General features: G+C 36.5%; 1 protein-coding gene across 1 annotated transcript in view; it reads left to right on the top strand.

Annotated features, from left to right (window-relative positions):
• The window catches only part of RYR2 (ryanodine receptor 2), a gene marked incomplete at its 3' end in the record, with an annotated part of 448,211 nt that overhangs the window by 280,072 nt on the left and 144,576 nt on the right, over nucleotides 1–23,563 (top strand). Inside the window, exons 28-29 of the mRNA XM_008059232.1 lie at nucleotides 13,237–13,445; nucleotides 15,480–15,654. Coding sequence (XP_008057423.1) covers nucleotides 13,237–13,445; nucleotides 15,480–15,654 — 384 coding nt within the window. The remainder of the gene's footprint in view (nucleotides 1–13,236; nucleotides 13,446–15,479; nucleotides 15,655–23,563) is intronic.

A 23,563-nucleotide genomic window follows, 5' to 3' on the forward strand; every position in this document is an offset into this window, starting at 1 on the left:
AGATCCTAAACCCAGGCATTCTGACAGATTTGGGTCCTGTGAGTTGAATTAAGTGTATATCGGGGGTGCCACAGAAAATGTATACACATTTTAAGAGATGTTATATATGTCTTACATATATAATGATGGTAACCACTTTGAGTACCTTTTGTAATTGCAGGAGTCAAATGTGACTTGTACTCATCTTTTGTTATTGGTATATACTGAGTATTACAATTTTAATACAGTTTTTTTTTTTTCCTTTCTTAAAACGTGTATACATTTTTGGCACCCTCTGTAGGTAGCATCTTGACAGATTGTATTTGTTGCTGGCTCCTTATATTTTCTGGAAATAAAGTTAGGTATCTACTTGAAAGCAATAATATTCATAATAATAATGTAATATCTTGTCTATCTTGAGGTTTACTTTATAACAACAGATATGTGTGGTTCACTCTTACTGTGAACTAAGTGCTGCTAAGTATGCAAGAAATCAAAGAATCTCTGTCTCAAAGGATATGTAGTCCACATCACCACCAGAAAGAAAGCAAACAAGAAAAGGTTTCTAAGCCAAGAAATAACAGTCAGAAAGAATTCTACAACTGTCTGGTATAGAATAAAACCCTCAAAGCAAATTGATGCTTTTTAATTATTTTTTAATTGAGATATAATTTGCATACAATAAAATGTTCAGATCTTAAGTGTTCAGTTTGGTGAATTTTGGCAGTTGTATACACAAAAGAAACCTCCACCGAAGACTACATACCCAACATTTTCTTCATTCAAGAAAGTTTCCTTGTGTTCTCATTAAAGTAACCACTTTCTAAATTCTATGACCAGAGGTTAATTTTGTCTCGTCTTGTATTATAAGTATAATCACTACACTGTACAAAAAAATGTAATTACTGTAATAATTTTTTTTGCATCTGGCTTTTTTTGGTTTAACATAATGTTTTAATGGTCATATATGTTTACATGTATTTATTAAAACATATTGCTCACTGTTATTCCTTTTTACTAGTATTATGCTACAGTTTGTCCATTCTTCTATGGAGGAAGATTTGGAGGTTTTTTTTGTTTTGTTTTGTTTTTCCAGTTTTTGGCTATTGTGAATAAGGGTGCTATGAATATTCATATACAAATCTTGGTGTAGACTGTACTTCCATATTTCCTAGAGTTCTACATTTAGATGGACTATGTAAAGAGGGCTGCATTTTTATGTTTGTGTTTTTCTTTTTATTGAATTGTAGTTTTTAAAATACACTCTAGATATAAGAACTATGTCAGATTTTGCAAATATTTTCTCCCAGTTTGTAGTTTGCTTTTTCATATTCTTAATAAGATCTTCCAAAGAGCTGGCATTCTTAATTTTGAAGTTTATTTATGATTTCTTTCTTCATAGTTTTGTGTTTTATGTCCTAAGTAATCTTTGCCTATACAAAACAAAAGGATTTTCTTTGATGTCTTCTTCCTGAGTTTCATTATTTTTTGCTTTTGCATTTAGATCTATTATACAGTGATTTAATTTTTATGTATGGTGTGAGGTTAAGGTCAAGGTTCATTCTTTATACAGATGTATACCCAACTGTCTTTGTAGGAACAACTATCTTTACCAAATTAAATTACCTTTGTAGGAACAACTATCTTTACCAAATTAAATTACCTTAGCATCTTTGTCAAAATATGTTGACCATCTCTGGACTATTTATTCTGTTCTGTTGATCTATATGTTTATCATACAGGATAAGCGAATATTCCACTGTCTTTATTTTTAGTGCCTTATAATAAATCTTGAAATCAGATGGGGGAAATCCTCCAACTTCTTTCTTTTTAAAAAAATGATCTATTTGTTCTACCTTTTCCTTTACATTTTTATATGCATTTTAGAGTCAGCTTGTCAGTTTGATTTTGATGGGATTGCAACTGAATTTTATAGCCCGACCTAGGGAGACCTGGTATTTTAGCAATTTTTAGTCTGCTCATTCATGAACTCCATTTATTTTTGTCCTCTTTCATTTTTCTGAGCATCATCTTGCAATTTTCAGAGTAAAGGTGTTACATATTTTTTGTTAGGTTTATCTGTTACTTTTGATATTATTGTAAATGAAATTACTTTTAATTTTATTTCAATTTCCAATTGTTCTATGTGAATATGAGATGCACAGTTGATACTTGTATATTGATCTCATATCCCATGATCTGGCTAATTTTATCTATCAGTTTTAATTATTTTCAGATAAATACAATAGGATTTTTCTACATACATAATCATGAGGTCTACAAAAAATATTTGTCATCACTTTGTTGCCTCTTGATTTATTGAACTGGTAAAGAATCCAGAATGATGTTGAATAGAAATGATAAGAGGGGTTATTCTGTCTTATCGGGGTAAGGTTTTAGTGTTTCACCAGTAAGTATGATGTTAATGATACCTTTTTATAGATGTTCTTTATCACAGTAAAGAGACTTTATTTTTGAAATTGTTGGGAGATTTCATAACAAATGGGGTGTTGAATTTTGTCAAGTGCTATTTTTGCCATTTATTGAAAATGTTTTATATATGTATATTTTTTATTCTGTTGATATCATGATTTTCAAATGTTAAACCAGTTGGCACTTTTAGAATAACTTTCCTTATTCATGACGTATGTCTTTATTAGATTTTGATATCAGCTGACTTTCTAAGTAGGAAATGTTACCTTCTTTTCTGTCTTTTGAAAGCATTTGTGGTAATTTTGATTATTTCTTAACTGTTCAATCAGATTAATCAGTGAAACCATGGGCCTAGAGTTTTTATCCTGTAGGAAATGTATTTGGTTATGAATTTAATTTCTTTATTAGCTTGGGAGTTATTTAGATTTTCCATTATTGTGTTAGTTTTGATAGATTATATTTTTAATAAATTAATTCATTTCATTTAAGTTGCCATATTTATTGGCATAATTATTCTTATATACCCTTATTATCCTTTTCATGTCTGTAGGACCTGTAGCGATAGCTGCCTTTTATTCCTGATATCAGTAGACCATATTTTCTCTTTTTGTTTGATTAGTTTTCTTAGTGTTTGATTTTATAAACATTTTCAAAGAGTTAATTGATCTTAAAGGTACTTTTGTTTAAACTTTCAGATATGTATTTATTCCCTCATATCACTAATAATGGATTAATACAAGCAGACTGTCATGATTATGTATGGCTATGTCTTACATTTCCTTGGAAAAGCATAACATTACTGAGTGATTACGGCATCCTATGGAGAACTTCAAGCTTTGGTCATAGTCTTAAGAGATCCTGGTTTCACAGCCCCACAAGTCCTCTTTGAAATAACCTATTAAATGTCCTTCCCTTGCAAATATTTTTAATAATACCTTATGATATGATAACATTTTACATAGTGTTTTGGCATACTTTTAAATATTTGATTCAACTGCTCTGGTAGGTAAATGGAGATTATAATAGTTACAGAGTTCTTGAACCTCCCTCTAACTTTATACTTCTTTAGAGTATAGAGAGATGACAATCAATATTTTTTTCTGTTGGAAATAAAATGGTAATAATAAAGTTTGAAGGGAAATCATCCATGGTTTTGCAGTCTGACATATCAACCATTTGATTTCCCCATGTTTTCTTTCCTTTCTACATGAATATTTATATTTTGGATATTTCGAGTCTTAATTAACATGTAATTTTCTATTTTTCCCTCTTCTCATCCTGCTTCATTTAAAACATTTGGAAGTTATTTATGCTACCTACATTGACAAGGAATTTTCACAATTTTGTTTTCCTGGTACTCATTGAAAGTTAGAAAGGTAGAGTGTTGCCAAAGTCACTGTCATTCAGTTTCAAAGTTATAGATGACAGTATGATAACTAAAGAGAAAATGGGGGTGAACACTACAGTTCAGAGAAATTATTAATGATGGCTTTAATGATAACCTTGAGTCTTCAAGGAAAGAGTTAATTATGGTCAATAGCCAAGAAAAGGAGTATATTTTTCCCGGTAGATGGGAATGTGCAATATATGCCAGACCAAAAAAAAAAATCAATGATGCTTATATTTTAAAGATATTATCACTTGAGGACATACCCTGTATTCAGTTACGTTTGATGTGTTTGCTTTTAGGGATAACTTTATCTCAGGACAGTGCTGGAAAAGTAAGATATTAAGATATTATTCTGATGACAAATAGTGTTTTATACTATTTACAACCACTATATAATTTCATCTTAACACCCTTGAGGACAATATACTTCTGCCATATTTGTACCACCTTTCTTTTGAATTATGTGAATTTTTAAGAAGGAAGAAAAGTGACATATTTACAAAATTTATATTGCATTTAATTTTACTTCTGTCTATGAAATTCTCCTCATTTCTATTTTATTTTACTGTGCCTAGTTCTGAAGATTCACAGATAAATTAGACAGTTTTTTCCCACAAAGAGGTCTCATTATAGACGGAAGATAGACAGTTTTCAACATAATCATACTATGTAAGCTTTAGGCCCATATATCACAGCACAAAAATTTAATGAGTTTAATGAGCTTAGTAATATGAAAGAACTCTTCAAAGAGGAGATATATTATTTATGTATTGCTGTATAACAAATTACCCCCTAAAACTTAATGGCTTAAAACAAGAAACATTTGTCATCTCAAAATTTCCATGGTTAGGAATTTGAGAGTAACTTAGTCAGCTGGTTCTGGGTCATGGTCTCTCTTGGGGTTACTATCAAGTTGACCAAGGCTGCAATCATTTGAAGACTTTACTTGAGCTGGAGGATTTTATACTAAGACAGCTCACTTGCATAACGCTTGGCTAAATAACTTAGTTCCTCTCTGCCTGTTGGCAGGATACATAGCCAGATGGGTACAGCTTTGCCACACAGACCTCTCCATAGAAATGCTCGAATGCCTTCACATGACAGCTGACTTCTCCCAGGGTAAATAATCTAAGAGTGCAAGGAGGAAGATGCAATGCTTGTTAACAGTTATTTATATCATATTCTGTTTGTTAGAAGTGAATCACTAAACGAAGCCCACATCAAAGTAGATAAAGCTAAGGTGATGTTTAGAAGAAGGAGAAGGAATCAACAGGGTTCATGCATTTCAGCAAAGATAATAGTATATACAAAGAACTAGAGGCACAAGGAATGTTGTAGCTGAGAAATTTAGAGAGCTTTTTCATGGCCAGATGTAGAATGGAGTTTGAGAAGTGGCAGGAGATCAAGTAGAGGAAGCAGGGATTGAAACAGGTATATTTTAATTTAAAAAATGACTCATGACTCTCTGAGGAACAGGCTGAATGTCACAAAACTGGAGGTGAGTTTCAGTTTGATGGCCAAAAGAGCATAGATGAGGAGTATTGGAGGCCTTATCTTTGACAGTCATGTCAATAGAGATAATGGGGCAGAATTATTTGACATTTATAAGTAGAATCAGTAGAAGGACAAAGAAGGTACCTGAGATGGTTCTGGATTGACAGATGTCACATGCATCCATATTCATAGGAAACACAGGATTAGAGCAGATGGACATGGGGCTAGTGGGGAAATTCTGAGTTTTATTTTAAACACATTAGGTTTGAGATGTATGTGAGACCACTAGACAGAGATACCAGGACTCAATTACATATATAATTATAAATCTGAGACTATTGATAGAGAAAAATGGAGGGCTTAAAAATTGTATTTTTTTAATAAGAGAAATTTGGACTTACTTTTATGCTAAAGGAAAGAACCAATAGAAAGGGAGAAGTTGAAAACAGAGGAGTAAGGGGAGCTTGATGAAGTGTGGTCTCTCAGAAGGTGGAAGGGAATGAAATTTAATGTATGGCTGAGGGGATTGTCCTCACATAAAAAGAAGATCAACACTCCATTAAAGTTACTGGGGAAAACATAGCAGTTGAGGAGAATGCAGAGCAGTCCTCCTGTGCAACTATTGTTTTCTGGTTGAAGTAAAAAATGAATTTATTTGCTGAGGGGGAATAGTCAGAGGGGGCTGGACTGGATTAGAATCCTTGAAGAGAGCAGTGAAAACTTGCTCAGTGTAGAATTCTCAGCTGACAATTTTTTTCCTTTAGTACTCTGAATATGGCATCCCACTGCTTTTTGGTTTCCATATTTTCTAATGAGATATTGGGTGTTAATCTTTTTGAGGATCCCTTGTATGTGATGAGTTGCTTCTCGCTATATTCAGTATTATGATTATCTCTTTGCTTTCAAGTGTTTGATAATATTGTGTCTAGTTTTAATTTCTTTGAGTTTATCTTGACGTTCACTGCATTTCTTGGATGTGTAAATGAATTTTTTTAATCAAATTTGGAAAGATTTTGGCCATTTTTTTTTTCAGTCTTCCTTCTTTTCTCTTTTCTCATTTTCTATGATTTTCATTATGTATATGCTGGTATGGTTGATTGTATCCCACAGGCTTCTTGAAGTTCTGCTTATTTTTCTTTATTACTTTTTCTTCCTTTTTTTATACTTGATAATCTCACTGGGCTTATCTTGAAGTTCATGATTCTTTCTCCTGTCAGCTTAAACCTCTTGTTGAGTCCCTTTAGTGAATTTAAAAAATTTTATTTTTTTATTTTTTTGAGTTGGAGTCTCAGTCTGTTGCCCAGACTGGAGTGCAGTGGCCGCTCCCGGCCACTGCAGCCTCGACCTGCTGGACTCCAGTGATCCTTTCGCCTCAGCCTTCCAAGTAGCTGGAACTACAGGTCTGTGCTACCACGCCTGGCTCATTTTTGATTTATTGTAGAGATGAGGTCTCACCAAGTTTCCCAGGCGGGTCTCGAACCCATGGGCTTAGGCAATTCGCTCACCTCAGCCTCCCAAGGCACGGGATTACAGGCTGAGCCACTGAGCCCAGCTTAGTGAATTTTTAATTTCAATTGTTACACTTTTAGACTCTAAGCGTAGAATTTCTATTTGGTTCTTTTCTTTTTAATAATGTGCCTCTTATTGATATATTCTATTTGGTGAGGCATTGTTCTCACTTTTTTTAGTTCATTACATGTGATTTCCTACAGGTCTTTCAACATATTTAAAATAGCTAACTTAAAAATCTTTGTCTAATAAGTTCAACATCTGGAATTCCCTGGGGATGATTTCTATTGTCTGCTTTTTTTCCTTGTGTATGAGACGTACTTTCTTATCTTTTTGCATATTTGCATACCTCACAATTTTTTGTTGAAAACTGGACATTTTAGCTGGGTCCAGTAACTCACATCTATAATCCCAGCGCTTTGGGAGGCCAAAGTGTGAGGACTGCCTTAGCCCATGGGTTTTAGACCAGCCTAGGAAACTTGGTGAGATCTCATCTCTACAATAAATCAAAAAGTTAGCCGGGCATGGTGGCGCACACCCGTAGTTCCAGCTACTTGGAAGGCCGAGGTGGAAGGATCACCTGCCTGGGCGACAGAGTGAGATGCCAACTCAAAAAATAAATAAATAAACTAAAATAAAATAAATGTTTTTTAAAAAAGAAAAATGGACATTTTAAATAAGTATAACATATAATATATTTATATAATATGGCAACTCTGGATTCCGCCCTACCCTAAGTTTTGTTGTTGTACTTTTTGTAATTGTTGTTTGTTTGCTTGGTAATTCTTCAAAAATAGTTTTGTAGAATCTTCATTGTTTGTCATGTGTGGCCACTGAAGTCTCTGTTTTATTAACTTATGATCAGCTAGTGATAGGACAAAGACTTCTTTAAGCAATACGTCTGAACTAAAAAGTCTTTCGATCTTTGCTGAGGGATGGCCAACCTGTATATGTTGGGACTTGCCTTCAGTACTCAACCAGGCAGTTTATAACTTCATCTTAGTCTTCTTGTACTGCTTGTAGAATGCCTAAAGTCTTCCAGAGGTGAGAGCTGAGAGCTTTCTCAGGTCTTTCCTGAATACATGCACAGCCCTGATGTCCCAGGATATGTTAGAGATTGTCATAGCTCACTATGAACATCTCATTCCCTAGCTTTTCCTTTTAAATTTTGGTTAGCTGTTGTTTGCTTCAACTGTTATTACTACTTCAAGAAGCTGCAGTGCTAAACAATTGCCTTTGATGATTGTCAGCGAATGACCCTGGAGGAAAGACTGTTTGCACTGGCAAGCTCTAAGTTAAGGAGAATAAAGACGAACCTTACAAATGAGATCTTCCAAAAGTGGAAAAATCATGACAGTTATCTGGGAGCTGGATTTTGGAGGAGCTCCAACCCCGTTCTGCCTACTCCAGGGGTTTCTAGGGGGCTGTTTTTCACTGTGGCTGAAGGGCTGTTGGTTTTCAATATACCGTGGAACTAGGGGGAGGGGGGGTGAACCAAATGAGGCAAATTTGGAAAAGGACACTAGGACAAGAAAGTATGGAAAGCTGTTAAAACACCACTTGGTTGGCTGCTCTTACCAACATTTGGACATTTTAACTGAATAAACACTTTCTGAATTGTCGCCAGCTTTTAGTTAATTTCCAGAGTTGTGAAAATTTTTATCTGGACATTTTCTTGCCAGTGTTCTCATTAATTTTATGGAGAAAAGGATTTTTTAGAAGTTCTTTCTCTGCCATTTCTCCTGATGTCACTCAGCAACAAACATTAGAAATAACTGTTTTGTGGGATGGAACACAGAGCAGACTGCAAAGATTGCAGAGAAACATGTAAGGTTCCATTGAGGTTGAAGATTATGAGTTAAATAATGATCATCTGGTACATGTGTATTTTTTCAGCATGCTCAGCAGAGTAGGCATAGATGTTGAGAATGAAGATCCTGAAATTGGACAAAGATTGGGGTTAACAGAGCAAATATGGAAAGAATAATAAGATAAGAAAGTGTGGAAAGCCATATGGATGAGGAATGGAAGAAAGAAGGAATTTAATGAGTTTGAAGAGTTATTGGACTTGTCTAAGGAAATGAGCTAACAGGGAGGAAAAAATGGTGATCCCACAATGGAATAGTTTCTGAGTTTTAAGAACTTAGAGATAGAACCGTTGATAGTTAAATAACTATTGAGGTCACATGAGAAATGAACAGTGAGATTAGAGTTGTATATTCCACAGTAGAAGCTGAGATCATGTTTCTTGTTAACCAGATGTCCTAGAATCCAAAAGCATGCCTACTTCATAGTGAGCATGCAGTTGATCTTTGTGGAAAATACATAAGAAAGTTTCATCTTCCAATGGGAGGGATCAGTAAAGGGAGCAAATGTTTTCTGAGTTAAAGTTGGAAGGGATCAGATTTCAACAAGAAGAGACTAGTGCCTACACCAGTAGTGAATGAAGGTAGAAGAATTTGGACAAAATATGGAATATCTTGAAACCTAGCAAAGAAAATGTAGATAAATTTGTACAGGGAGTACCCCCAGGAAGTTTTAAGCAAGATCTTATGTGTGATCACAGTTTACAATAGCAATATAACTATGGCAACAGTGGAAAGGGACAGATTGGATGGGGGAGGGCTTGGAGATAGAGCACCCAGTTGGTAGGCTTTGGAAAAATTCTGTTTTACTGAACAAGGATGGTAGGAATGAAAATTGAAATATAGATCTGAGACATTTTATAGTATAAAGCAAAATAAGTCTGGTAATCACTAAGATCAGGTTAAAAACATTAATTTATACTTGGCTACACTGCTGCTGTTAAAAAGGTAATTCAAAATGATAAACTAGAATCTAACCCTATATAATTAATCAAGATTATAATTTATTTCCTATTTGTCAGCAGAATGCTTACATATTTCTGACTAAATGTGAGCTCAGTATTTGAGTTGTAAGATCTTTGGATTGTTGTTCTCGACAACATTTTAAAGCATTTGAAAATGGTATTTATTCTTATTCATTGCAAGGTTTTATCAATAGTTGAATTGCTTTATCTAAAATAACCCAAGAGGCTGGGTACAGTGGCTCACACCTGTAATCCAAGCACTTTGGGAGGCTGAGGCAAGAGGATTGCCTGAGTAGGGGTTCGAGACCAGCCTGGGCAATTTGCCAAGACCTAATCTCTACAGTAAGTAAAAAAAATTAACTGGGCATGGTACATGCTATAGTTCTAGCTACAGAAGGCCAAGGTAGATGGATCACCTGAGCCCAGCAGGTCAAGGCTGGGGCAGAAGTCAGCATGCCACTGCACTCCAGCCTGGGCAACAGAGTGAGACTCTGACTCAAAAAATAAAATATCACCAGGAGGTTGAAAGACGGATGGTTTTAATACCAATAGTTGTTTAAAGTATGATGTAAGTAGATCTAAAGGAGTCTAGATATGTGTAAAATTTTAGAGGTGAGCCTGCCTTTATAGCTTATAGGTTATGATTTTAATACATGATTAGATCTTGACTGCCCTCTAGTGGTACATATTTTTTAAAATGTTTATTGTGGACAGCAGGGTGTATGGTTAGGTTATCTTTAGGCCCTATTTGATCAGTCATTAGTTCCCTCGCTATCCATGTCTGTGGGGGACTAGAAACATAGTCTTTTATCAGACTTTGTTCTTAATCTTGAGGTGGTTTGAATACCAACAGACTGATTATGTATGTTAGGACTATACCTGCTAACTTCGTTTTTTGTCAATTATTATATTGCTTACAACAGTATAAAAATCATTTCTATAAAACACTCACATGAGTTAAAATTGCCTACCAAACACATATTGATATAGCATGTTTAAAATCAAGCAATGCATAAGGATTTTGTGCTTGGGGGAGCATGCTGAATGCCTTTGGGAGGGGACTACCTGTTAGCTATTTGCTTGGACTCTTGTATCCTGAGATCAGAAGAGTCTTTTTTTCCTACATACAGTTTGGTGAGCGTTAAGGAACACCTACTTTGTGCTCAGGTGCTACAGGGTATGCAAAAGAAAAGTGTCACACCTTGCCTGTTTAAACTCCTTCAAATCCAGATTTTCACTTTGTATTAGCAAATGAAACAAGAAACAGAATACTGAACGGTTACTTCTTCAAACTGTGGTTGCAAGATACCCTAAATGAATTTAAGAACTATAGACCATGAGCTTATAAACCACAGAGACATTTGGAGGAAGATCCACAGAATTTAAAAAGGAGAGAATAAAAGTGCATTACTGTGAAGTCCCTTGCATGATAGTGTCTGTGAACAGTATGTTCATTTCGAGTTCAGGTTGAATATCATAAATGAGTAAGCATGGTGCTACATTAGGGTCAGGAAAAAGAATACTAGGACTAAGAGATTCTGTATTGTTGTCACTGCCATATATAGTATCCCCCTTCCATTTACATTTCCTACAGTAGTGGAGGGGATTGGCCCTACGTCTTAAGAGCAAGAGGAAATTTTAGGGGGCTTTTGAGATATTATCTGTTATATACCAAATTTGCCTTCCCAAATACTTGAGTTAAGCTAATATTACAATTAGTTTGCTTTACTTGAGCTTTCTACACTTATTTGTGAAGTTCTGATATATTGGACACAAAATAGGGGACAGAGAACCTGGGATTGTTTTTTTCCCAACAATTGAGTTTCTAAACAACTGAATGTCCTATATTCAGAAAATTAGGAATTTAATTTATTAGTGCATACTAAAATATAATGTAAGATTTTATTTGCAAATGTTGGCATAATTAAAAATAAGGATGACTACATGAGAACTTTTTTTCTTTCCTGAGAACAATCTCCAAGTGTTTGTGTAGTTCATAGCTCATATTCATTATTTCTTGGATTCATTTAGGGAAGGTTACAACCATGATTTAAGGAAGCAATAGGTCTTTTTCTTGAGAAAATACAAACTCTGAATGAAAATTTGACTTTTCCTATTTCTTTATTAATGTTGCAGCATCGAGAAATAGTTTCTTAATAATAGCAATTACCTTTAACCATCATTAAATCTATTAGTGTTTTTCCCTCAAAAAGCAGTTTATTGTTTTATCTTTCAAAATATATTCAGTTACTAAGCGACAGACATGAGAATTTTTTATTCTTTGTCATAGAGATGTTTATCCCTCTTTTTCAGAGACTTAGACTCGCTTTTGAAAGGTTAACCAACAGATACAGTTCAGCTGGATGTATTTTAAGCACTACCTATTATCACAAAGCAGTTATTGATCCTTTGGTTAATTAAGCCCAAGAGCCAGAGCTGCCTAATGCTACAGCTGTGTTCTTTTCACTGCTTTACTTACGCCTACTCTTAAACTTTTTTCATATGACCTGGCTGTGTGTTTACTGGCAACCTTTAGAGTCTATGTAGGTTATTTTCATAGTTCTAACTTGGTCATGCCAACCCAATGGTTAAACTGCTATTAAACTTTTATTACTTATAAGATCTTTTCCAAGTCTGCAGGGGAACAGATGAGAACTAACATTTAACCAGTATCCACTCATCTGTACCAGCTACTGGAGGCAGAGTGGGAAGGACGGGTCCCCAATTCTGTCCTCCTTACTGAGTTCTGTGATGTTGACCAAGTTACTGAAGTTTCCACCTCTGCATCTAACCCAGATCTCAACCGAGGCAACTGTTTCTTTTGAGATATCAGTTCGGTGGCCCATTATCCTTGTAACCTGTGTTTTCTGAGGGACTTGGCCTTCACGTAGACATTCTGGCTCTGGGTTCCTCAGCCTCAAGTTTTGTCCTCCTGCCTCAATCTCACCTGCATCTCATTTCCTACAGATACATATTTTTTGCCTTTTGTACCACACTGGTCCTACTGTTGGACTCTGACCCTTTTAGGTTTTTTTTTCATCCAGATCTTTTAAACACAACATTTGTGTGTGCAGCAGATTACAGTGAAGATGTGGGAGAACGGAAACGTTTTCCATCACGTCAATGAGGAAATTTGTCATTGGTTACTCTCCTCTGCTGTGTCCAGCCTTCTCTTGTTCTTCTCTTTCTGTCTGCCTCCTCACTGATAGATGTCTCATTTCTTATGCAGAGCAGTTGAGATCTTTTATTACTGTCTTCTTTCCATCTCAGCTTCCACAACCAAAGCACCAAGCCACTTGTGGGTTTTCTTCAACAGAAGGGCAGTTGAGGGAAACCCTGACAGTCTCACCAAGTTGTAATCCCATCTCCAGCATAAACCCTTGGGGTTTCTACTTCAGCAAGCTGGTGCCCTCTGACAGTGGCTGATTGTAGATTAACCAACACTTGGTAAAATCTGAAACAAGATAAAAAGGTATCATTATCATCACCACTGCAGGTTGAATTTCGGAAGTTATGTGATATCTTCCCTTCACTTTCAATTTCCCAGCCAATGACCACCTCTCAGTTTCCCAGCCAATGACCGCCTGTTTCAATTGCCTAGCTGCCAGAGCCGAGGTGTGCAGTGGCACAGGGGAGCGGTTCCGAATCTTCCGTGCTGAAAAGACCTACGCGGTGAAGGCGGGCCGCTGGTATTTTGAATTTGAAGCCGTCACTGCTGGAGACATGAGAGTTGGATGGAGCAGGCCAGGTTGTCAACCAGATCAGGAGCTGGGCTCAGATGAACGTGCTTTTGCTTTTGATGGCTTCAAGGTGAGTGGACTTTTCTGTCTACCAGGCGTCTACTGTGCTTGCTGTAAGCTTGTCCCCTCCTATTCCTTTTGGTGGTAGAGGAATATCATGTTTTCCACAGGACAAATGCCAAAAAATAGTTCATAGGAAAACGTTTGTCCTTGTAGTCTCAAAACCCTTTCCTCCAGCCCATGAATGTGATGAAATTCACCAAGAAGACGTTGCTTCTCCTTACTTATCAGAAAGATGAACCATCCTTGTCTATCAAAAGTGTTAAAGATACACATACAAAGGCAAAAATGCATATACATTGACACAGCAATTCCATATAAGGAATTTATCTTTAAACAGAAATTAATGGCATGTGTAAACATTTAATAGCCACAGAGGCACTTAAGGTGATGTTTATAATCACAAACAATTTTAATTTTCAAATTATTAGTGATTTCTATTTTTAAAGCTGGATATAAGCTGGTGAAATGCTTATTTTGCTATATATATATTATACAAATGTTTAAAAATTATTTTGTATGTATATAATATGTTTAGATTAAAAGTTAGGTATGTATGCTTAAAGCAACATTAGATAAAAATAGTCACTTTTGGTTGATAAGGTTATAGATATTTTGTTCTTTTATCTTTTATTTTATGTCTCTCTTCAGTGAATTAGTATTTCTTCTCATACGAGAGGGAAAAGCTATTTTTAAAAAATTGGAATAAATAAAAAATCACGAAGAGATTTGACATTTGGGTATTTTGGGTTTGGGATATCTTGTGCGAGAAAGCATTCTAGGCTAAAAGATTCAGAAAATTGACCCCCTTTGCTTTGAGATATCACACTTCCTGAAACCTGTTTTATCTTTTAATAGAAAAATTTTAACACTTTTTTGCAGGTCAGAATTAGCAAGCTCTATTTAAACTTCAAAAAATAAAATAGTAGGTAAAAGGCAGCTTTAGCTTTATTCTTCCTGAAGATCAGGTGTAATGAATCAGAGTAGGAACTATCCCTAAGAAGTCAGAATACTCTTTATCCCAGTCATACCTCAGGGGAGAAAGGAATCTCAGTTTGGGAACAGGCACATGATGGCTGGGTAGGAAGGAGAACACCACAGCTAGGTAAGTGTGTTGTGACTTTTATGCCTTTTGATCCCTAACTTTATTAAATGTTTTTAAAGTACATTGTGTTACATTAAAAAATAATTCTGTCATTGTTTTGCATTAGTGACTATATCCTGTTACATATCAGTTCGCAATGAAGATGATGCTTAAGTGAAAAGTTAAGGGATTTATCTGACAAAATAATTATTATAGCTAATTTGTGCCTATAAATTAGTGGGATATGCCCATCAACCCAAAAGTCACGCTCATTATCAAAACTATGTCTTAAGTGTATTTATAATATGAGACTTCACTTTGGATTTATAAAACATTGGCCTCCATACTCACTTTTGGCTTATTATTTAGCAGATATCTTAAGGACATTTTTAGGTTTCATTGGAAGCTTTTTTAGTTTTAGTTTGTAACTGAAGTGTTTCTAGATTTCCATTTTGTTAAGAGTCTGTGCCATTGGTTCCAAAAAATTGAATTTTATTTTGAAATAGATGAAAATTAGAATGTCATTTTCAATGATAAATACCCAGCTTGATTCTCCAGCTCATAATTCTTTGTATTTGTGGGAGTAGAGAAAAACAACCCATATTCTGGGAAACATTCACTGTAAAAAAAAAAAAATCCAAAGGCATGTAGTTTTAAAAATTTTTTTAAAATAGAAAGTATGCGGGGTTATGTTTTTAAAATAATAGACTCTCAAAATCATTAAATAGCATTTGGGATCTTTTCAAGATTCAATAACATGCCATGTTAATATTACCTAGGGATTTAGAATCCCAGTCTTCCTCACATTGCCTAGGACATTGCAGCAGACTGACATGCCAGCTGGAGTTTATCCTGCTGCCGCATTCCTAAAAGGGGCTGCTGTTCACTTACACCAGTGAGTGGTGGGTGGGTGCTATTTTCCTGGCTTAGTCTGTGACAAGAGACTCTTCTGTCCCCTAGGCCCAGCGGTGGCACCAGGGTAATGAACACTATGGGCGCTCTTGGCAAGCAGGCGACGTGGTGGGGTGTATGGTTGACATGAATGAACACACCGTGATGTTCACGCTGAACGGTGAAATCCTTCTTGATGATTCAGGGTCAGAACTGGCTTTCAAGGACTTTGACGTTGGTGATGGTAAGTGCACTACTTTTGTGTCCTTTTCAGGTCCGCAGTCCGATGAAGCCATTGCTTCTAACACTTTTTAATCGGCCGTCTTTGTTTGAGGGTGAGTGAGCAGATGAATTGCAGCTGTAAATCGCAAGGGCGCCATGTGGCTGATTTGATCAGATGCCCTTGAAATTATTTTAGCAGAAATACTGTTTATACTACTTAACTAGGATTTTGACAAGGCCAAAATGGCTTTTATGAGTGTCAATACGAAAATAAATGGCAGGCAGAAGGATAGTTTTCCACAATCATTAAGTTTTCATTTAGAACTCCCCTGTTTAGTCAACTGCTTACAGATTCTTTCTGTTCATTCATTTCACAAAACTGGAAGGAGGACCTACCATGGATCAGACACTCTGCTGAGTGCTGCTGAGGTAACAGAGATGACTAAAACCCTCTCCTTTGTTTATGCGGATTATAGTTTGCCAGGGGATGACACTTGTATAGTTTCTGTTTAATAGTTAAGTTCTAAAATAACGACATGCAGAAAGTGTTGTGGAAGCATACTGCAGGGAGCAAATACCGCTACCTGTGGGCCCTGAAATGGCCTCTGAGCAGGTTTGTAAAGGAAAGATGGGGGGCATTGGTGAGGCAAAGAAGATATTTATTCTTCAGGGAGGCATCTCCAGTTCTGTGGTCCCTGTCCCACAGGTCCTGCTTAAATTAATTTAAATGCAGTTAAATATTGAGTGACCAATCTCACTGGCTACGTTTCAACTACTCAATACCTATGGCTGGCTAGTGGTACCCCTTCCTAGTGGGCAGTGCAGATGGAGAACAGTCCTGTCATCCCAGAAAGATTTATTAGACAAGTCTTGCTCTGGAGCCTATAAATAAGACAATATTTGATATAGTCTTATACAATTATCTAATTTCAAAATGAGCCAACACGTATTTTCCAAAATGGCTTTTGAATCTATCCCATTATATATGTACACATATATTTGCATATATATAGTCTTGGGTTTTAAGATGCACCTTGATCAGTATTTTAAATCTTTAAACTTATCACTGATCCTCAAAATGTTACTCAGCACATTATTTACATTAAGTTTTCTATTTGTTAGTTTATCAAGCTTTTGAGCAGGTATGACCATCATTTTCCAAATATAGATTTGCAAAAATAATAGAAATTTTGCATTTTTATAACTTCATATCTATTTTGAACACTTGTATCTTTGGGTGGTGAAATTGACACTCTCACCCTCCCCTTCTCTGGTATTGTCTTTAGGTGTGTGAAAATGTTAGGGGGAATCCTGGGGGGGGGGCGCTTTTTCTCAATGTTATCTGTGTATACTGGCTACAACTATGGATGTGGTCTGAGAATTTTTTTAAAAATTTTATTTAAAAGATACTTTACTGTGGATGTGGTCTGAGAATTTTTTTAAAATTTTATTTAAAAATACTTGACTACTATACTTTCTGTCTTTGTAAGTTAAAATCGTTAAATGCATGTATGAGTTCTGTTTGTATATGTTTCACATAATACATATAGAGTCACAGAATGGCCATCTACAGTATTTAAGCACCTATGAAATGTTCATGGTAACACACGTGTGCATAGACCAGTTACCACTGCAATGCCAAGATAGGCTCTGAAGTGTGTCTGAGTAACACATTTGTGTAGACTCCTGTGCTTTTTGACCTTACACTTTACAGAATTTTAAACATTTTAAAAATGACATGGGGGGTGGGATTGGCAGTTGAGGGAAACTGCCAGGGGAGGGAGGGGCATACCTCATGAACAAGGGTACCTGCATAATAAGCATTTGTATGCCTAACCCTGAATTGTACCCCACATCTTTAAAATAAAGAAAAAAATGACATGGACTTCATATTGAAACCTCAATATAGTGTCGATATAGAGTTTTGTTGAATTGTCTGAAAATGTGGTTGCCTGTATTTTTGACTTTTGTTGGGGATTTTGGGGAAAGTATCCTTTTGGTCTCCAAAGTAGGCTATAAGTTTTATTTAGCAATGATCATTAACTATTAACTTTGTAAGGGTCAGTTATAAATCTAAATGTTTTACTAGAGAAAAAAAGGACTTCAGAGTTTCCCCATGACTATGATTTTTCAGAATTTTTTGGCACTGGAGTTTCTCCTCTCCATCTTCCCTCCTGTACAAAATTAACTTTACATAGCTTCCTTAAAATGCTTTTTAACTACTGTCACTACTGAGAGGAAGCCCTTGAGCCATCTAGGGCTCAAAGGATCAAGTTTGAAAAACTGTTAATTTGAGGGAATATATTTTTAGCACAGAAATATACTGTGGTTGCTAAAGTACAAAAAAAGTTTTATAAGTGCTCTATTTTCAAATTGTTCTTATATGTAGCCTGTCTTCGTGTCTGTGCCATGCTTGATTTAGCATTTTTTACCATCTTTATAATTCCTTCTTATTGCTACAGAGACAGTCAGCTTAGACATATGTACATTGGCTATTAAGGCAGTCAAAATAGCTGTGGTAAGATGGATAAACATTCAAAACTTGCCGGGTATGGTGGCTCATGCCTGTAATCCCAGCACTTTGGGAGGCCAAGGCGAAAGGATTGCCTGAGCCCAAGCTTTCAAGACCAGCCTGGGCAACCTGACAAGACCTCATCTCTACAATAAATCAAAATATTAGCCTGGTGTAGTGGCATGCACCTGTAGTTCCAGCATACTTGAAAGGCTGAGGCAGAAGGATTCCTGAGCCCAGCAGGTTGAGGCTGCAGTAGCCATGAGTGTGCTACCGCACACACTGGACTGAGTGAGACTCCAACTCAAAAAAAAAAAATGTTGAAAATTTAAATATTGTATATAATGTGTGTATGTGTGTGTGTGCGTGCACACAATTTTGATTGCCTTAATAGCCAATGTATGTATGTATACACACACATATGTGTGTATAGATATGTATACATATACACATACACACAGATACATGCTATAGATCTGTCTGGTCAGCTTAGTAGACAACATGGCAAAGTATAGTTTAACCTCTCTTTATTTTTGTACAGTTACCCAACTGAAATGATATCCTGATCAATATGAGTTGTTTCTGTATTACAGCAAATGGAAAATTACAAAAGTCTTTGAAAGACTGATATAGTCAACCAATTAAGTCAGCTGGAAATATGGTCATCCATCTAGTTCTGGGTAAGGACAGAGTCATACCATAAAGATACTGATAGAACTTAGTTTTAAGACACTTCAGAGCTCTTCTCCAAATAGGGACCATAATATCCCTCAGTGACCACATACCTGCCCATAAAGCTTGTATATTAACTAGACAAAAAACTAGTTGCTGGGAAACACTGGCATCTGATGGAGGAGCAAGACTCCACCATTCTATTTGGTTTTGTTTTTTGTTTTTGTTTTTTAGTTGGAGTCTCACTGCATCACCCAGCCTAGAAGGCAGTGGCATGCTCACGGCCACCCCAGCATCAACCTGCTGGGCTCCAGCGATCTTTCCACCCCAGCCTTCCAAAAAGCCAGAACTACAGGTGTGCACTACCACACCTGGCTAATTTTTTATTTATTGTAGAGCCGAGGTCTCGCCAAATTATCCGGGCTGATCTCGAACCCACAGTCTCAGGCAATCCACTTGCCTCAGTCTCCCAAAGTGCTGGGATTACAGGCTGAGCCCCCGAGCCTGACCTTATTTGTTTTTTAGAATTCTCTTTAGAGTATCCTTAGGGAAAGCAGAAGGATTATTTGAATCTTCATTTTTAAAAGATCCCTCTAGCTGTAATATCAACAAAGAAGAAGTGTGTGACTGCATAGAGACAGTCTCTGACAAGCTTAAGCTTTTCCATGAATTCTTCCTTGTCTCTTCTCAGTATTGGACTGATAAGCATACAGGATCAGGACTGAGGGAAGTCTGGGAAAAGACATTGCAATGCCCATTCTTATAGGCAGAGTTCTAAGATTGCTCCTAGGAATCCTGCCTCATGGTCTACATACCATAATGTATAACACCCTCCTCTTGAGTATCAGCAGAACTTGTGAATTTGATGGGGCATCATTCTCATGATGAGGTTACTAATCAGTTGACTTTGAGTTAATCAAATAGAGATTATTCATGTGGGGCTGATGTAATCAGGTGAGCCCTTGAAAAAGATGGGGTCCTTCCTGAAGTCAAAGATATCTAAATATAAAGATAAATTCTCCTGCTGGACAGGCTACTTCTAGGAGTAGAGATAGTCCCCAAGTTGATAACTGGCAAATACAATGGAGGCTTCAATTCTGCAACCACAAGGAACTGAATTCTGTCAACAACCAGGGAGCTTGGAAGCTGAATCTAAGGCTTAAATGAGACTATATCCCATGCCACCATCTTGATTTTATCCTCATGAGATGCTGAGCAGAGAATCTAGTCATATCACATCTAGACTTCTGACTTCTAAAAGTATGAGATAATAAATAAATGTTGCTTTAAACTGCTAAGCTTGTGGCAATTAGTTACGTATCAATAGAAAGCTAAAACACTGATAAAGGGGCTTTCTTAGGTTCAACTGAACTTTCAGATTCATAAGACTATCAAAGACCACCTTTAGTACGAGTCTATTCTGAGGGATAGAGAACAAGAACCATGGCTTGCCAGCAGGGCAGCCTTATGTAGTCCTCTTCAGCAGTAGTCTTTTTAGATGTATATATATAATTTTTCCAGTTCATATGAAGTTAATTAATCAGGAGTCATTTTTGTGTTGTTGCCTGATAACATAGTTGACATACTAACTTTTACACATAGAGCCAATCAAGCTATGATACCTTCTTCGTACCCGGGACCTAGAAGGAACTCTCCTGACATGTCTGTGGTCTAATGCATGTTACTAAAATCAGATATTTGTTCCATATCAAGTTTTGAGATTAAAGCTTTTTTTAAGATTAAAGCAACAATTTTTATAGTGAGCATTCCTTTAAATACAACTTCCTCAAGAGCCTAGTGGAGGTGATCTTCATAATATTAATTGCAAGACAAGAACAGGGGTAGTAGAGATCTGAGTCTCTCTCTCTCTCTCTCTCTCTCTTCCCAGGGGTAGTAGAGATCTGAGAGTCTCTCTCTCTCTCTCTCTTTCTCTCTCTCTCTCTCTCTCCCTCTCCCCCTTCCCTTCCCTTCCCTCTCCCTCCCTTCCTTTCCCTCTTTACTAACACATAGTTATTTTGATTGCTTTAATAGCCAATGCACATGTGTCTGAGCTGACTACCTCTATAGCACTAAGGAATTATGAAGATGGTAAAACATGCCAAATTAAGCATGGCATAGACACAAAGACACAACCACAAGTATGTGAAGGTAGCATGTCTATTCTATCAGCAATAAAGAATACTAAAGAGAGATACCATTTATAGTAATGTCAGAGACTTTACAGAGAAAATTAATAAACTTTTTTGAGAGATTATTGCCTTTATAAAGAGATTTATTACTAAATAAATTAAAGGTCTATTATGTTCATGGAGAAGACAATTGCCTAAAAATAATAATTCTTCCAAAATTTAGCTATAGATGTAATCTGTTGATCATGCTTTGTTAATCAAAATCCAAACAAGTGTTTCATGGAAATTATTTGATGATTCTAGACTGTATATGGAAGAGTAAACATCTGAAATATCTAGGCTACTCCCCTGGCAGCATCCCACTACTGCCGATCCCTCCCTTGTGTTATTGTGGTTAATGTTCAGATCCCATTTATAAGTGAGAACATGTGGTATTCAGTTCTTTGTTTCTGTGATAGATCACTAAATATGATTGTTTCCAGCTCCTTCCAATTTGCTGCAAAGTTCATGATTTTGTCCTTCTTTATGGCTGCATAATATTCCATCATGCATATGTACCACATTTTCTTCAGTCCGCTTTCAGTGGGCGATAGGTTTGGTTCCATGCCAGGGGAGAGGGAGCATGTGGTAAAATACAGGATACCTGGTCTTAAACAAGGGAAGTGAGGACCAGTTGGAGGCCCAAACTTCACCTGCATGTCAATTGCCTATATACCTAATCCTGACTTGTAACCTACATCTCTAGAATAAAATAAAGGAAAAGAAATAAAACAAAATAAAGATATATTGCAACAGTAAGTAAATACATATACATACCCTAAAATATCTAGGGTACTGCTGACAAAGAAGAGCAGGGAGAGGGAGGTGTATCCTTCCAGATAACAGGATTTATTGTGAAGCTATAGTCATTAAGACAGAGTAGTATTGCCGGAAACACACCAGCCTCTCTACATGTTTTGGAACCTTAGAACGTGATGAGGTAGTGTGTCAGAATGTTGGGGAAAAGAGGACAGAAGAAGTTGGGAATCTGTATGGAAAAGATGAGATTGGATCACTTTTATTTTATTTTATTTTATTTTATTTTATTTTTGAGTTGGAGTCTCACTCTGTCTCCCAGACTCCCTGGCCACTACAGCCTCGACCTGCTGGGCTCCAGCAATCCTTCCACCTCAGCCTTCCAAGTAGCTGGAACTACAGGCGCACACTATGATGCCTGGCTAAGTTTTGATTTGTTGTAGAGATGAGGTCTCAGCAAGTTGCCCAGGTGGGTCTCAAACCCACGGGCTCAGGCAATCCACTCGCCTAGGCTTCCCAAAGTGCTGGGATTACAGGCTGAGCCACTAAGCCTGGCCATGGATCACTTTCACCATGTAGGATAATCAACCCCAAAAGGCTTTAAATGTCAAAAACAAAACTTTGAAACTCTTGGTAGAAACTGTAGGCAAATATTTTAGATTATGGGGTAGGAAACATTTTTTAAAAGACTAAAACAAACACTCAAACAAAAACCAATGACTGTGAAAGACTAGACTGATACATTTTGTCTATAAAGATTTAAGAATGTTCACTTAAAAAAGAAACCCTTAAAGGAAGTGGGAAAACAGTGTATTAGCAGGGGAAACTATTCACAGTGTCTACTATTAGAAAAAAGTTAGTGTTAAGAAAATATAAAGAACTTATGAAATTGATAGGAAAATGCTGAAAAGGCATGTACAGACATTTTACAGAAGAAGAAACTCAGATGGGCAACAAACATTTGAGGAGATGTTCATTATTATTAATTATCTGGGAAATGTAAATTCATAGTTAGATGCTATTTTACATCCATTCTATTAGCAAGCATTGTTTTAAAAAGTCTGACAATACCCAGTATTAGAGAGCTATGTGGCCGTGGGACCCCTTTTACATTGCTCTTAGTAGTGCAAATTGGTTTTTCTACCTTGAATAACAGTTTGACAGTATCTCTGAAAATGGAATATTTACATACCCCGACCCAGAACTTTGACTCCAGTTTATCAATAACGTTTATGTGTCTCAGCAGCAGGAGATGTGTTCAAGAAGGGTGACAGGAGCACTGTTCACAATAGTTAAAGCCAGAAAACAACCAAATGCACACCCACAGGAGAATGGGTGAATAGACTGTGAATTACAGCTGTATATGACAATATAAATTGTTAAGAGAAAGAAGTCCCAAAAGGTAGCTATGGTAGACTAAATAATGTCCTTGAAAGATGTCCATGGCCTACTCTAGGAAACTTGTGAATGTGTTACCTTACACGGCAAAAGAGATTTTGCTAATGTAATTAAGATAATGATCTTGAGATGGGAGATTAGCCTGGATTATCTGGATGAGTCTAGCGTCATCACAAGGATTCTTAAAAGGAGAGTGTGCATGTACATGTGTGAATGTGTGTGTTTTTGTGGAGGAAGGAGGAGAGAAAGAGAGAGAGATTTGAAGATAGAGAAACAGGGCTTAGAGTCAAGGAAGTCCAGAGCCCTCTAGTAGCCTCTAGAAAAGGCAAGAAAAGTAGGAAATGGGTTCTCTCCAAAGGAGTTTCCAAAGAATTCAGCCCTCTAAATGCCTTGAATTTACCCTAATAAGATCCATTTTTTACTTC

Source organism: Carlito syrichta, unplaced genomic scaffold, assembly GCF_000164805.1.
Source record: "Carlito syrichta isolate Samal-C Ts95f unplaced genomic scaffold, Tarsius_syrichta-2.0.1 Scaffold303965, whole genome shotgun sequence".
In the NCBI taxonomy this organism is placed as follows: domain Eukaryota; kingdom Metazoa; phylum Chordata; class Mammalia; order Primates; family Tarsiidae; genus Carlito; species Carlito syrichta.